General features: G+C 46.9%; 1 protein-coding gene across 1 annotated transcript in view; it reads left to right on the plus strand.

Moving 5' to 3' along the window:
• Window positions 1-15,763, plus strand: part of gabbr1b (gamma-aminobutyric acid (GABA) B receptor, 1b) — a 36,645-nt gene that overhangs the window by 14,636 nt on the left and 6,246 nt on the right. Inside the window, exons 4-14 of the mRNA XM_047018522.1 lie at window positions 1,128-1,262; window positions 2,368-2,538; window positions 3,226-3,327; window positions 4,165-4,230; window positions 4,457-4,648; window positions 6,864-7,109; window positions 7,280-7,343; window positions 9,679-9,756; window positions 14,464-14,614; window positions 15,146-15,278; window positions 15,443-15,559. Coding sequence (XP_046874478.1) covers window positions 1,128-1,262; window positions 2,368-2,538; window positions 3,226-3,327; window positions 4,165-4,230; window positions 4,457-4,648; window positions 6,864-7,109; window positions 7,280-7,343; window positions 9,679-9,756; window positions 14,464-14,614; window positions 15,146-15,278; window positions 15,443-15,559 — 1,455 coding nt within the window. The remainder of the gene's footprint in view (window positions 1-1,127; window positions 1,263-2,367; window positions 2,539-3,225; window positions 3,328-4,164; window positions 4,231-4,456; window positions 4,649-6,863; window positions 7,110-7,279; window positions 7,344-9,678; window positions 9,757-14,463; window positions 14,615-15,145; window positions 15,279-15,442; window positions 15,560-15,763) is intronic.

The raw sequence follows: 15,763 nt of genomic DNA on the forward strand, positions 1-15,763 counted from the left end.
AAGTTCTGGCTTCTCTGGTGAACGTTGTGGTTGCCTGGAATGCTTAAAAGACCCCGCATAACGTGGAATTGGCTGATTTATTTCAAGGACCCGTCCTCGTCAGGCAATCGACGTAACCAAGTCCAAATAATTTACAATCTAAATTTACAGAAGTCGATTACCAACGACGAGTTCCCTCACTTAGGCCTAATTTAGGCTAGGCCTAAAGTGAGCAAAGGAAGCCCAGATCCATGGAAGCGAAATCGAGCGACCTGCCCATGCTAACTCGATTTGTAGACTGTAATTGCTCAAATCAAACGAAATCAGTCATAACATATAATAAGTGTAACCCAAATAATTGGTGTGGCCAGTTTAAGTTGGTCTCTGAAATATAATTGATTTTATATAGGCTACTGATAAATCCAGTGAAGAATTCCTAAATGCCCCATATCTCTCTCTCATACCTACTGTTCAGGGATTCCAACTGCGCTTCTGTCTCTGAACTGAATGATCAGTGATCTCTGTACCCCATACCGTTAGCATTTAAATTAAATATAGATTTTTCATTTGCTGGAAGTTTAGGAATGAAAGTGAAAAATACAATTTGTTAGGGGAGGATCAAATACAATGGGCCTTAAATATTATTGGATAAAGGTTTCTCCGCATTCACACAAATAAATGTTATTTCCTTCGCCCTTCTAAAGCCACTGAGAGGACAGGTGCTGTTCACCCTGTCCTTGAAACGTGTCTCACCTGGCTTTTTCTCCCGGCTTCTTGTTTATGTGTTGTTGTGTGCAAACTAGTGTGAAATGAATAGCTGACTCCCTTACTTTGCCCCTGTGTCGTTTACCATACAAATAGCACTTGTATGTTTTTTAATGTATTTCTGCACTGCGGTGTATGTAATCAGTGTTCCTCCTCCCCTCTACCTCCAATCCTTTGCTTACCCCCTGTGTTGTTTTTTCTTTTTTCACCATCTATTCCTCTACTCGCACCCTCTTTCCATTCCTATTTTACTCCCTATTTTCTCTCTATCCAATTGTCTTTCAATCAATCTCTTGCTCCCCCCTCTCACCTATTTTGCCTGCAACTCTACTGTAACCTGCCTTCTCCTTCCTGTCTTCCTCTCTGTCTTCTCTGATCCCCAGTGTGATCCAGGAGAGGCTACCAAACTACTGTATGACCTGCTCTACACGGAGCCCATTAAGATTGTCCTGATGCCTGGCTGCAGCTCTGTATCCACCCTGGTGGCCGAGGCTGCGCGCATGTGGAACCTCATAGTGGTATGTGGCTCTCTGTGTGTGTCTGTTAGTGTGTCTCTGTGTGTGTCTGTTAGTGTGTGTGTGTGTGTGTCTGTGTCTATCTCTGTGTCTTTGTGTGTATGTTGGGGTTGGTGTGGCTGTCTAAGTGTAAGTTTGTGATAGTGTGTGTCTGTCTTTGTGTTCGTTTGTGGTTCTACTCACAGCATTAAACACTAGGTAACTTTTTCCGATACCCATTATATTACGGTTGAGTGGCGTACAGAATGATCTCACTGCCTTGTAGTTAAATTGTGTTTTTTATTTGATGTTTGATCCTCGTCGGGAGAAGTAGGCAGGGAGCAGTATTGTCAGATAGCCGGCTGGCCCTGGTGTCTTGTGGGAGTAAGTCTCCACCCCCAGGGAGATGTTGGCTACACCTGAATGCCAAGGCAATGACAAGGCAGCAGACACCTCTGACCCACTTGGCAGGACAGCGTCACGCTGAACGGGTGCCATCCAAGCCTCCTGGAATGCCGCTTGGAATGCCAAGGAGTAAGAGATTAGACCAGTAAAAAAAAAATAGAAAAAAAGGAAACTATTTTTGGCGGTCTAACTTTTATTATGTAAGTGTCATCTAATTTTTTGGGAGGATAATTCACCTATGTTTTTATACTGTCATTTATATTTGGGTCAAATTTGTGCCCTAGAAACTGCATTTAACGTGTCATGTGGTGAATTTCAAAAGCGGATGACTGAATTTGCGTACCTTTTCATTTTCTGTTCAGATGTGAACTAGAACAGCTACCTGGTAGTGCTATCACTGCATTAGTGTCATTCTATACTTTTGGCCCAGCTGGTAAAGTGCACTCTCACAGGGAAAAAAAATCTAGACATTTTTCATGTCCAGTGCTATTTGAGTCATAAAAAGCTTTTTTGGGCCAATTCTTACTGAGCGCTTTTGACCCATATTTCTGTACATGGGCCCTGTCGTTATTCACTATATAATAACACCTTCAAACACTGCAGCTGATCAATGAGGATGGTTTAAATGGCAGTAGAGCTTATTTCATTTAGCGTGATTTAGCTGAAATGGATTGAACCAAATGACATGGGGCCCTTATTAAACTATGTTAATCTCCTCTCCCAGTTGTCCTACGGCTCCAGCTCTCCCGCCCTCTCCAACCGGCAGCGCTTCCCCACCTTCTTCCGTACCCACCCCTCCGCCACCCTGCATAACCCCACCCGCGTGCAGCTCTTCCAGAAGTGGAAGTGGACCAAGATCGCCACCATCCAGCAGACCACAGAGGTCTTCACCTCAGTAAGTGATCCATTTTGCATGTATGCCATAGGCCTTTACAACCCAGATTACTGTGGTTTGTTTAAATTGTCACATTTTCCATATTGGGGAATGCTGGTGGACACAGTAAAGAAAGCAATAGCAGGTAAAATGGTTTCATATTTTTCATTTCCTTTCGTTCCCTTATCTCTACTTATCCATCCTATCATCTCTCTCGTTCCCTCAGTGTCTGTCTTGCTGGCACCTGCTGTCTGTTGGTTCCCTCCTTCATTCTGTGACCTCTACCTTTTTTGTATCCTCTACCCGATGCTGTTCATGTCAACAAAATTCCTGTTTCTTGAAATCACTGTTTCCTCTGCTAACCTCCTCTTCCTTTTAACACCAATATCATCTGTCTCATTGATTGTCTGTTGTGCTTTTTATATACACTATTTGTATGTCACTTTGGATAAAGTGGATGCTAAATCACTTAGATACGAAATAAAATACAGCAATTTCTCATTCTTGATTATTGTGATTATTCCATATTATGATTTCTCTTACTATCTTTCTTCCTCTCTCTCGTTCTTTCTCTCTCTACCTCCTGCCTCACTCCCATCACCTCCTCCTGTCACTTCATTGTAATTATCTCTCTTCTCCTCCCCCTCTCCTCCCCCCCCCTTCTCCTCCTCTCCTCTCTGTCTGTCTGTCGATGTGTGTGTGTGACAGACTCTGGATGATCTGGAGCAGAGGGTGAAGGAGGCAGGTATCGAGATCAGCGTTCGCCAGAGCTTCCTCACAGACCCTGCTGTGGCTGTCAAGAACCTCAAGGTGCCTTCACTCCTCCTCCTCCTCCTCCTCCTCTGTCTCCCCTCCTCCTCTGTCTCCCCTCCTCCTCCTCCTCCTCCTCCTCCTCCTCCTCCTCCTCTGTCTCCCCTCCTCCTCCTCCTCCTCCTCCTCCTCCTCCTCCTCCTCCTCCTCCTCCTCCTCCTCCTCCTCCTCCTCCTCTGTCTCCCCTCCTCCCTCCACCTTTCTTCCACCCTCCTCCATTTATCCCCCTGGCTGCCATGGCAACTGCCAGGTGATTGAACACGGGAGATCAATCAGGGCCAGTCTGGAGAACACACCCCAGAGAGAGCTCACATACGCCATTATAGCAGAAAAGCAGTGGCCTAGACCTGGCCTGCCACGCATAATCACCAACCCTACCACTGCCAAAACACAGGCCGGGCCTTTAATGTAAATCGAGACTTTTGTTTACAAAATAATCCAGTTAATTGGGGCATAGTTTACTCTGAACCTCCACCTCCGTCCTTTACCTGCCCCACCTCCTCCCCTCCCTCCCTCCCTCCCTGCCTCCCTCCCTGCCTCCTTGCCTCCCTCCCTCCCCCCCGTGGCTTTCTTCCTGGCTGGCGCCTGTGTGAGTGTGACCGTGCCTAGTGTGCCGGCCTAGTTTTGGTGTGCAAGATTAATTGGCCTTCACAGGAGGAGCCGTGGTAACTGTGAGAATGCAGCCCAGCGGAGAGAGGAAGTTGGAAGATGTGCGTAGTGACGGCGGGCCAAGGACTGCTCCTCGACACCTACGTAGACTCTAGGGCCATTAGCTCGCTAGATTTGCTTTCCGTCTCCTGAGCAACTCTTTGTCTTTTTTTCCTTCCAAATCCCAAGCGCCAGGATGCCAGAATCATAGTTGGCCTCTTCTATGAGACGGAAGCCAGAAAAGTGTTCTGCGAGGTGATTTCTTTCTTCTTATTTTGTTTTCAGAAAAAAAAATATATAAAGCAGACTCTGCAGATGGTTGTCAGTGCGTACTTTAGGACAGTGCCCTTTTTTCTAGTTTGAACTCTTTGTCCAGTGTGCCCAATCTGTCTTTTCACTCAGCTTTTTGTTATCTCTCTCTTCCACACCTCACACGTCCTATTCTCCCTCCCATCTTTCCTCCCTCTGTACCATGGGATAGGTGTACAAGGAGAAGCTGTTTGGGAAGAAGTATGTCTGGTTCCTGATTGGCTGGTATGCGGACAACTGGTTTAAGATCAAGGACCCCTCCATTAACTGCACCATTGAGCAGATGACAGAGGCTGTCGAGGGCCACGTTACCACGGAGATAGTCATGCTCAACCCGGAGACTGTACGAGGAGCCTCCAACATGGTAAGTCCTTCAGTCACCCTTTCCTACATTTCAGCATTTGCTTGCCTGACTAGCATTGACAAAATGGTTTTTATTGTGGCTGCATTCAAGTCAATGCCTAGTCAGCAGCTGCTATAGGGGGTGGGAGAGTTTTATTGTGGCAATCGTATTTTATTTACTGCAGTATGTATGAGTAATTTAGGCACTTACGGTATGATTTGCACATAAATATTTATTGCTGCTTTTATTGTGGTATGAGGTACCTATTTTAGGTTATTAATTGACCGTGTCGTTTTCCCTCAAGCTAGTCATCCCTGGTGTAATGACCTTTTCTACAGACTACTGCCCCGAATGTTATAGCCTGAGGATGATGTTCCAGCTAACTCAAGTGTCTTATTAGCTTACACTTTGAAGTTTCACATCACAGTAGATATTTTTGATTCTACTCAAGTGCCGTGAGCTTTCGTCTCACTGGCCAAGCATGAAGTACCACCGAGTTTGGCTTCAGAGCTCTGATAAAACCCAGTGGAGCCTTGAGGTTGTTGACGTTCAGGGCACGTCACGCTGAAGTGCAGGTGACTGAAGAGGGGACCATTAAAATGCCTCGTCTTTTATTGATCCTCTGCCCGGTTTGGTGACACGCTCGGCGTGCACCGTCGCTTCCTGTTTCTCCCGGGGCCGGTGGCGGTGGCGGTGACAGATCCAGCTGTTCGCTGCCCGGAGGGAGCTTGGCATGTACAGCTGGGAGCACCAGTTTGACATCCTGTTCCCCAGCGGGAACAGGCCTGGATAGGGTCCAGATGCTCTGCAAGGCACCAGGGACCTTCATGCATACATAACTGCCTCCCTCCCCCACGTCCCCCATCCTCTTCTCCTCTACCCAGCCCTACGACCCACCTCCACTCCCTGGACCAGGGACTGCCATGCCCATAGAACAACCCCAGTTGCCCAGATGGAACCTCATTCCATTGCCACCCTCTGACCCCCACAGCCTGTGTTCTGACTTTGCACAGAAATATATCAATCCCTTCACCTACTCACGCACCACCCATCTTCCAACCCCCATTCCAGGCTTCATTTGGTCCAGGATCCTCTGGCCAACCTCCAGACACCTTTACTTATACCCCACTTGCCAAAAACGTCATTCTGAGCAATTTACAGTACGATCGTCCCCATAAATTGGCTCAATGCCATCATTATTTCCTCTCCTCGCTTTGATGTGAGGCTCTTGAAAGGATTGGACGTTTCTGACAGAGCTGTTTACTGCTTTTAGCAAGACGAGAATCGCTCACATCCATTCCGACACTTCACCCCCCCCCCCCCCCCACACACTTTCTCCTCCCGCCCAAATTCACCTGTGTGGCACGCAGAGGTGACAGAGATGGCATTTTCATCAGCGGAGAGCTGTAAGAAAATGGTGGCAAATAAGCTTCCATATGCCCGCTGTAATAAAAGATGAGCGGAGCTGTGTTTTAAAAAATATTTTTTTATAGCTCATCCTTAATGGAGAGGGTTTCTCAAAGACGGCGGTGTCTTAGGCTGTCTGGAAGGGAGGTGTTAATTGTCATCACTTCAGACTGGGTTGACAGAGGACTTGACAAGGGAGTGGAAGGAGATCTACCTGCTCTGCATAATGCATTCTCTCTAAGATGAGCTCAGGGAAGGCTTCACATACCAGAGTAAAAGCCGGTCAACCATTAGGCAGATGCTGGGTGAATGCTGGGTGACCTCTCAAAGGCATCAAGAGGTTCATGTAATTATGCTGAAATAGCGAGGGCAAGAAAGCTCATTTCTTCCTCCAATTTACTCCTTTTAAGAACAAGCTCATTTGTCATGTTGAGGATTCCTTTGCTCCCACATTTAATCCCTGCTGACGTGTAATGGCTGGGACAGGGGCTGAGCACCTGGGCTTGGCCCCCGGGTGCCCGCTGGTGTAGATGCTTACTACTTCAGGTTGAACTGAGAGAGAGGACAGCAGGGTGTGAAAATGTGGAGTCGAGTGTCTCCGGTGGTCTCTCCGGCGTGTGTGTGTTTTTACGCTGTGTGTGTGTGTGTGTTCTCACGCTGTGTGTATGTGTGGGTGTTCTGACGCTGTGTGTGTGTGTGCCACGGTTATGAGATTTAGGTTTCTTCTTCTTTGATGTGTAAATGTTCTAACTCACATGCATGCACGACGCACAACACTCTCTCTCACACACACACCTTTACTTATACTTTATTTCATATTGCTTCCCAGACCTCTCAGGAATTTCTGGGTCAGCTGATGTCTAAGCTCGGGGGGAAGAACCCAGAGGAGACGGGAGGCTTCCAGGAGGCTCCTCTGGCTTATGATGCTGTGTGGGCCCTGGCCCTGGCCCTAAACAAGACGGTGGGACCCCTCAAAGCCAAGGGCCGCCGATTGGAAGACTTCAACTACAACAACCGAGACATCACCGCCGAGATTTACCGTGCACTCAACACCAGCTCCTTCGAGGGAGTATCTGTAAGTGCATCGCCTTTGTAGCAGAGAGGAAAAAGAGAGAGAGAGGAGGAGGCGGGAGTGACAAGGGAATGGCGAGAGAGAAAAATGGTGTATGATTTGAGCTAGAGGAAGAGGCTCTAACACAGTAAGGTGGTAGACATGTATTAGTGATGAACTCTGCTTTCTTCCAGGGTCATGTGGTGTTTGATGCACAGGGTTCCAGAATGGCCTGGACTCTTATTGAGCAGCTACAAGGTAAACCTACGACTCGGAAACACTGGGTTATAATCACTATCCTCACATGCTCGTGGTTTCTCCGTGTCATAATGTGTCCAGTATGTCAGTCATGACAAATGGCCGACAGACTGGTCTGTACAAGGTGTTGTACTGCCTTTATGGTTTCAATACAAATCATACGTTTGGGTGGCATATGACTCCTGTACATATACGTTTGTTTATAAAAGTTTAAAGAGTGGCTTTTGCAAGGTGAAAGGTTTAACCTGGGGTTTTGTTGAAGTCAGACTGTACTTAAGGCCTTCACAATGAGGTCTTATGGTTTTGTTGAAGTCAGACTGTACTTAAGGCCTTCACAATGAGGTCTTATGGTTTTGTTGAAGTCAGACTGTACTTAAGGCCTTCACAATGAGGTCTTATGGTTTTGTTGAAGTCAGACTGTACTTAAGGCCTTCACAATGAGGCCTTACTGTTTTGTTGAAGTCAGACTGTACTTAAGGCCCTAACCCTAACCCTTCACAATGAGGTCTTATGGTTTTCCCCTAGTGCAGTTGTACTCTCCAACTAAAATTACAGAATAAATTGAACATGTGCATAAAAAGTTAATATAGGTTCTTGAATATTTCATTGGAAGTTGGAGGGTTTCATAAAAAGCGACTTTTATGTCGTTGCCAAATTAACTTTTATGAAATGCAGCAGTTTTTACGTCATTTCAATGAACCCAAGCAATCCTCACTGCCATTCTGTTTCTTGGGACAAGACGAAGAAAAAAATACTGCTGCCATGTAAAAAACATAAAATAATGCAGCAAGGACAATTTTTGAAAGGGTGTCATGCCTTCTTTGGGAAAGACTGTTTGGCACAGTCATCCCCAATCTCTCACCTCATTCTGCCTCGCTCTCTCAGTTCAAGATGTTTCAGCGTCCCACTTGTCTCAGTACGTTACAATCAATCTGTTTTCTTTTCTTGTTTTCACATGCATGCCAGCCTATGCTCTGTACAATAGGCAGCCAACGAGGGGAACATAATTAAGAGCCACATCAAAAAACTTTGTATCTCCAGGATCCCAAGGCAGAAAACTAACAGGATGTCACTGTTGTACAGAGTTGTTCTAACGCCAAGGCAGGGATGGCTCTGTCCTGCATCAGTAAAGACTACCCTGGTACTCGGCTCTGCCCGTCATATTCACGACGAGGATGTGGTCTGTGTCATTCAGACAGGACTCATTTCTGTTGCCATGGTGGCCATGGCAGCCTCTTCTGTCAGAAGGCGATGGCAATCGTCTTATCGCTGCTAGCGTCGGCTCCTGCCTTCAAGGCAACGTTTCACAGCCTGAGTTTTGATCACAGCGCCTGTGTTCCTGTGTTCAATCTGTCTGTGCTTTGTGTCTCCCTGACAGTGCGGCACTGTGTGACTGTGTTAAAAGTGCCTTTTTGTGGGGGAGAGGGTGGGGGGTGGGAGTGGGGGGGCTGCTGAAAATGAAGCTTGTTTTCCAAATTTCCTTTCAAAATGCTGGCCCAGCAGTCCAGAAAAAGCAGGTCGAGTTTTGATTTACAGGACCGTTTTAGGCGGTTTGGTAATGAAAACAACAACGTGTAGACTAAGTGGCACATCAGCTGTTCCATCAAACTTCTCTCTCCACTAAAATGTGAAGTCGGACAGACAGGCCCTCCTGCCCCCCATCCCCCCTTCCCCACTGGCAGGTTGTGTGAGTTGCGGTGTTTAGAGAATGTTTACGTTCTCCGAGAAGGGCTCTGATTCCCCCACGCCCTTCTCCGCCTCTCTGTGTTGCCGTTCTCAGAGCGACTGTTCCCTGGGGACGCTGGGAGTTGAGCGCTGTAATTACAACTAACGAACAGCTGATAATTATAATGGTTTTCACTTGAGCTCATTTCTGCTTGTTTTGGGGGTTTGGGGCCCCCTGAGCTTAGTTTGGCCCTGGCCTGTCCCTCCCCAGTGGCACTGCAGCAACATTACTGTTATTATACAGTAGATGGGCCTTCTGAGACCTGCTGATGGCAAATACCGGTGGATATTCAAAGCTCAAGTAATTCTTTCCAGTTAAAAAATCTTTATGGAAATATGAAACAGTATTCTCAATAAAAGAAATTGGTTTTGTAAAACACAGTTTGTCTGATGATTGTACCTAATCATTGTTACTAAATCAGTCAAAATAATTGAAAATGAATATTCATGGTCAAATCCTGGTTCCTGGTTTGTGGTTTCAGGAAGTAGCTGTTTCTCCAGTGTTCTGTGTATCTGTCTGTGTGCATGTGTACGTGCATATGTGTGTGAACATTTGTTTTTATTTATGATATGGTGTCACTGCCCCCCCCCCCCCTCTCTTTCTACATAGGAGGGAGCTATAAGAAGATTGGATACTACGACAGCACTAAAGGCAATCTGTCCTGGTATGGGAATGACAAGTGGATAGGTGAGCCACATTTATCTTTCTCATCCCTACTTTATTTTCCTCTTCATCACTGTCCATTGCACTCCCTCTCTTTTCCCCTCTCCCCCCATCTCTCCCTCCTCCTCTTCTTCCCATTCCCTGTCTTCCATTTATCCTGCCTTGGTCATTTACTTTAAGCCTTCCTCTTCATCGCTCCTTCCTTCTTCCTCCCCTTCCTGTACAGTTGGCTAAGAATGTTCATCAATCAATCAGTCAGCTTTTATTTACCATGTCGTCAGTGAGGATAGCAATGCTCCACTCAGCTTTGCACAGCTCAACAGAAAGCAAAATGATCGGGCCATGAAAACTGCCACTGGCTTAATACACAGCATAAATTGAGCAGGCACAGTGATGGCACCATGTGCTACAGAGCAACAGCGGGAAAATTCATTTCATTAACTAATTAAACATGATGACCAGTTCAAGGCGATGACAGGAAGAAAATGAATGGAAGATGCCTGCTGACAGCCAAAACAAAACAAAGCAGAGCAATCTGGGCAGCAATTTAAGTGGAGTCGGTTCCACGACCTTGGATGTTGAAGAGTAAAATGGTCTTGCCTAATCAGTATGGGAGCCTGGTATACTGCCCTGTCAGTTATGTTTTCCTGGGCTCCAGGCAAACGCAGATAGAAAAGTGCCTAATGGTTCGAAAACAGTTTATGTGCATTGTGCTATGGCGGCTAGCGTGAAATTGGAATATTAAAAATACTGAATGTTTCCAGTAAACCAAATGTAATTAATCTGTTGTTACTCTCAGCACTTCCTTATTATTATTTACCTTTTTAATTAATTGGTGATTATAACTAAATGAATGTCGCCGAACAGATTAGCTCCTTGGCAGCATTTTCAAACAAAGGGGATTGGATTGTCTTAATAAGGAGGCTGCAATATCTGTTTGTTTCCAAGGCTTGGTCTGTAAGGTCATCTCACTGTCATGCAGGCTGGTGTCTGGTCTTTGAAGGTCATCATGTGCTTGGTGCCAGCTAATCCAGCTGCCTATGCACAAACTGTTGTGTATACATCAATACATAAAGGTATTTAACGAGGTACATAAATCCATGTAAGACATGTTCTCTACTCATGTGGCGTCTGCCTTTCAGCATCCCCAGCCCTTTGCCAGGATCAGAAAGCCCTTATAGCCCCCCGCCGCTAGCCCCCACCCCCTCAGTGCACCAGCAATGAGTTGCCTGTCTGTTCTCAAATGTTTGCCTTCATCTCAGAGATGATGACTCAAGAGCTAAGCTGTAATTTCCCAGGTGTCCCCTTTTGTCCTTCAGTCGGTTAGTGTTTGACGTCACGTCGGACCCATTGTGGCAGAACAAAAATGTCCAGGAGAGCAGCGATATTTGGGTTCCATGCCAGAAACGCTTCCCAGGCCACAGCGAAACTGTCTGGGAGTCAAGCTTTGTGTTGTTTTTCGCACCAGAGTGACATCAAGGTTACCTGCCCACAATCTAGACTCCCCTGGCTGGGTTTTGTCCCCCCCAGAGTGTGTGTGTTCGTCTGGGGGACATTCATAGGCAGATAACCTTTCGTGTTGTCGACGTTAAGATGCTGGGTCATGCCACCTGCGTTGGGCCCGTCAGCCCTGGGGGGTGGTGCCATCTGTGTGTGCAGACAGGTCATCGGAGAAAGCAAGGACCCCTTGTTATCTCCGCGACATTAGTGTCCCGGCGAGGTGTCCTTCTTTCCTCGAGAACGGTCACCAGAGGCCAGCATCTTCCTCATGCCATTGCCCCCGTGGCACCCGCAAGCAGCCTCTCGCCAGTCTGGGAACCGCTCTAAAAATAACTTTGGCGGCAGTGACGTGACAGAATAGGGCCCATTGAAGGAGACGGTGACTTTGTTCCCGATTGGTCGCCACATGTTGAACCGGTGCAAAGCTTGAGTTTGCTCAACCTCTGCAGAGATGTGTGTCTCTATCTCAATCTCTCCTTCCCTCTTTACATCCCTTTTTCTCTCTATCACTATCTCTTCCTTTCGTGTCCATCTCTCTCTCTCTCTCTCTCTGTCTCTCTGTCTCTCTGTCTCTCTCTCTCTCTGTCTCTCTCTCTCTCTCTCTGTCTCTCTCTCTCTCTCTCTCTGTCTCTCTCTCTCTCTCTCTGTCTCTCTGTCTCTCTGTCTCTCTCTCTCTCTCTCTCTCTCTCTCTCTCTCTCTCTCTCTCTCTCTCTCTCTCTCTCTCTCTCTCTCTCTGTGTCTCTCTCTCTGTGTGTCTCTCTCTCTCTCTCTCTCTCTCTCTCTGTGTCTCTCTCTCTCTGTGTCTCTGTGTAGGTCGGCCAGTGAGCCCCTCTCAGAATCACTATCATGGCAGAGGTGCTGAGAAACAAGCCAATAGAATCAGGGTGCCAAATTAAAAATGACTGGCCTCTGCCTTGCTCTTTTAAAGCGCAGCAACACCCTGCCCCCTCCTTTCTATTCTCGTATCTGTCTCTGTATTATTCTCTCTGATCTCTTTTTCTCCCTCTGGTCGCTCCTTCTCTTCCTCGCTCTCTAGAACTCATGTTGTCTCTCTTTCCAGCACCGTATCCCTCTCATGCTCTCACTGACTATTTTATTTGCCAGCATTTTTTCACACTCTCTCCTTTCCTCCCTCGTTCGATTGGTCACCCTGACAACCACTGCATCGCTGCTTTCCTCTCATATCGCCGTGGCAACCATTATGGAGCCCGGTCGCCATGGTAACACACTGTCCCGATTCTACCATCAAGGGCAGGGAGAGGTATTACAGTGAGAGCACGGAGCCCCAAAGGACAGAACGCAGCGCAAATACACACACACACACAACACACACACATTCATACACACACACTCAAACTGTATTTAGGGGTACATTCAAACTCAGCACACAGTCTCAGACTTGTGGGATAGTGAGACAGCTAGGCTCCCTTGCGATTTAGTCTGACTATAGTACAGTCAAGTCTGTAGAGAGTCACTAGAATGGGCAAGCTTTTGAACTAAGCTTCTCAAGCACACCAGCTACATCAAACTGTGAAGCAGTTACTGTATAATACATCAGCTTCTCCATATCAAGCACAAACAGACTCAACTCCATACAAACAGTGTAGAGTAGATCTGACTCTGAAACTCCATGGCAACGGGCTTCTGTGGAAATATAACCCCCCCCCCACCCCCCACCAGCCCTCCCTGTTACTATTCTGACCTCAGAACTCCATGGCAACATGCTCATATTAACATCTCAGTCAAACATGGCAGGCTTGTGTGCTGAGATCTTACCCAGCTCAGCCTGAGGCCTAGCCTTATCTGAAACAGCTTCTGATCTGGGAACTTCTCAACAGTGAGCTGCACACTAACCCCCTCCATCCTACTAAACTAACACCATTGTAATCATGTGCATTATTATATGTATAATGTGCATTATTATATCCACATCACATCAGTGTTCATTGCTGTTGCATGGATACTTAATGACAATGCCATAATGAGGAAGCAAGGGGTATCTTGCAACCATGCTTGTATAAATGGTACCTACTAGGGGGATGGGTATACCTTAGTGGTTAGAGCAGGTCAAATCCTCCCCAGTATATTGTTTTGGATTAAAATGGCTGCTAAATGAATACTTAATTATTATTACCTGAAAGCTCAATATGGTATCAGAAAGCTGCATCAGGGTTATGACTATAGGGCAGGGCTGGGACTGGGTAGGCAAGAGCTGGCACTAGGTAGGTCAGGGTTGGGTGTAGGTAGGGCAGAGTGGGACTAGTTAGGTCAGAGTGGGGCTAGTTAGGTCAGAGTGGGGCTAGTTAGGTTAGTGGGACTAGGTCAGTCAGAGTGGGGCTAGTTAGGTCAGAGTGGGGCTAGTTAGGTCAGAGTGGGACTAGGTAGGTCAGAGTGGGGCTAGGTAGGTCAGGGCTGGGCAGCCTGGCCAGGGCTCTAGTGACCGCTGGAGAGAGAGATGTCTCCCTCCCGCTGTGCTAGATGCTGACACAGATACAAGGAGAAAAGGACTGGGTCGCAACATTCACTTATGAGAACCTATCTACCTCGAACAGAAATGGGTCGCTGCTATCCTCAGCTTTCGCTCTCTGATTTTAGTCTGTCTGTTTTGCTCTCTCTTTTTCTCTCCCTCTCTCTCTCTTCTTATCTTTATACTTTTTTCTCTTGAACTTGTTCCCCTCCTCTTAGTAATGTGTATTTGTCTTTCCCACTCTCCCCATCACCCTTTTACAACCAATCCCTTCTCGCCACCCCCCCTTTCTCTTGTCTCTCTCTGTCTTGTCATTTTCCTTTCTTCTTTATCTTTTTCCTCCCTCACCCCCATATTTAGCTTTCCCTCCTATCCTCCCTCCCTCTCCCCCCGCTCCATCCTACTACACAAGGCTTACTTCTGCTGGCCTTGGTCCCATGTCGACTTTGATCCAGTGTTTGTGTACTCTCTTTGTCTTGTCTATGAACGCTAAGTGAACCCTGTTGACGGAGTGAAGGGTTACACTTACTTCCTTAAATGATGTGGTCATGCTGATGCGGTTCAGCAGCACTAGGCACTAACTTTACCCAGGCCAGGCCAGGGGCTGTAGCCTCAACTGGAAGGCTTTTACGCTGTGCGCTCGATTAGCTAATGACCTTTCTGACATTTCTCTTGATCCTGAAGCAGGGATGTTCTCTCTCTCTCCCTACAACCCTTCCTCATTTCTTGATTTCTTGTCTTTTGGTCCTCTTCCTCGTTCCAGGGCCGGGACCCCCTGCAGACCAGACTGTGGTCATTGAGGAGTTCCGTTTCCTCTCCCAGAAACTCTTTGTGTCTGTGTCGGTGTTTGCTGGACTGGGGATTCTACTGGGCATTGTCTGCCTCACGTTCAATATCTACAACAGCAACGTCAGGTATGCAAACACACGAGCTGTCCACTTTGAAACTTGCATACGGCTGGCTTTAACAGGTCCAAGATAAGCCAGAAAAAAATGGGAGGAGAATTATACTTTTAGAAAATGTTGCATGGTTGGGAAGTGCTTTTTTTTCAATATCTGCTGAGCTTATCAAAATTGATCTGTGTGATATTCACAGAGCTTGACATAAACGGCACAGTGTATTATCTGGTGTGACTTTTCCAAGCATATTCGGATTATATGCATGACGTTGGAATCCAAACTTTGTTTGCATTCCGAACGGATAGCTAATATCCTGAACTCAGTGACAGTCTCATCTGAATGCTGAATGCCTCACTGATAGAGTGACAGGCAGGCACCATTGTGTGTCTGCGTGTGTGTAGAGGCAGATAGAGAATTTGACAGCTAGACACATCCAATGCCTTTGTGTGTGTGGGCACGTGTGTATATAATATTCTAGGCCCATGGTGTTACAGCCTTTTGTGTGTGTGTGTGTGTGTGTGTGTGCTATATGGGTGTGTGTGACAGGTACATCCAGAACTCACAGCCCTATCTGAACAACATGACTGCGGTGGGGTGTATGATGGCCTTGGCAGCTGTGTTTCCCCTGGGCATCGATGGGCTCCATGTCCACAGGAAGCAGTTCCCTGTTGTCTGCCAGGTACAGGAAGAAAAGCCCACCACTGATGCATTGTGGGGGATGGTTGAGTCTGTGTTCTAGGCATGTCAAGGTCATGGAAAAGCAAAGTGCCTCCCTCGATGTTAATAAGCATTTGATGGATTAAAGCTGCACAATTATAATACATTTATTTTTTTTGCTCGCAGTTTCGCCTGTGGTTGTTGGGCTTAGGCTTCAGTCTTGCCTACGGAAGCATGTTCACCAAGATCTGGTGGGTCCACACCGTGTTCACCAAGAAGGATGAGAAGAAGGACAAGAGGAAGGTAAATTGGAAAGAGCGTGTCTGGGAGGTAGCGGAGCGAGAGGCCCTTCAGGAGAGAACAATTAACTGAGTTGCTGGCTCCGTGGTTAGGCTCAGTTTTATCACCATCTCAGCCAAGGGCACCCTACGTGTCCAGAAAATGATGTATTCCCCAATGCAGGATCATTTCACACGTATTCATTTTATTTCCTTACCCCTTTCTTTC

The sequence above is a fragment of the Hypomesus transpacificus genome, chromosome 4 (assembly GCF_021917145.1).
Source record: "Hypomesus transpacificus isolate Combined female chromosome 4, fHypTra1, whole genome shotgun sequence".
NCBI lineage: Eukaryota > Metazoa > Chordata > Actinopteri > Osmeriformes > Osmeridae > Hypomesus > Hypomesus transpacificus.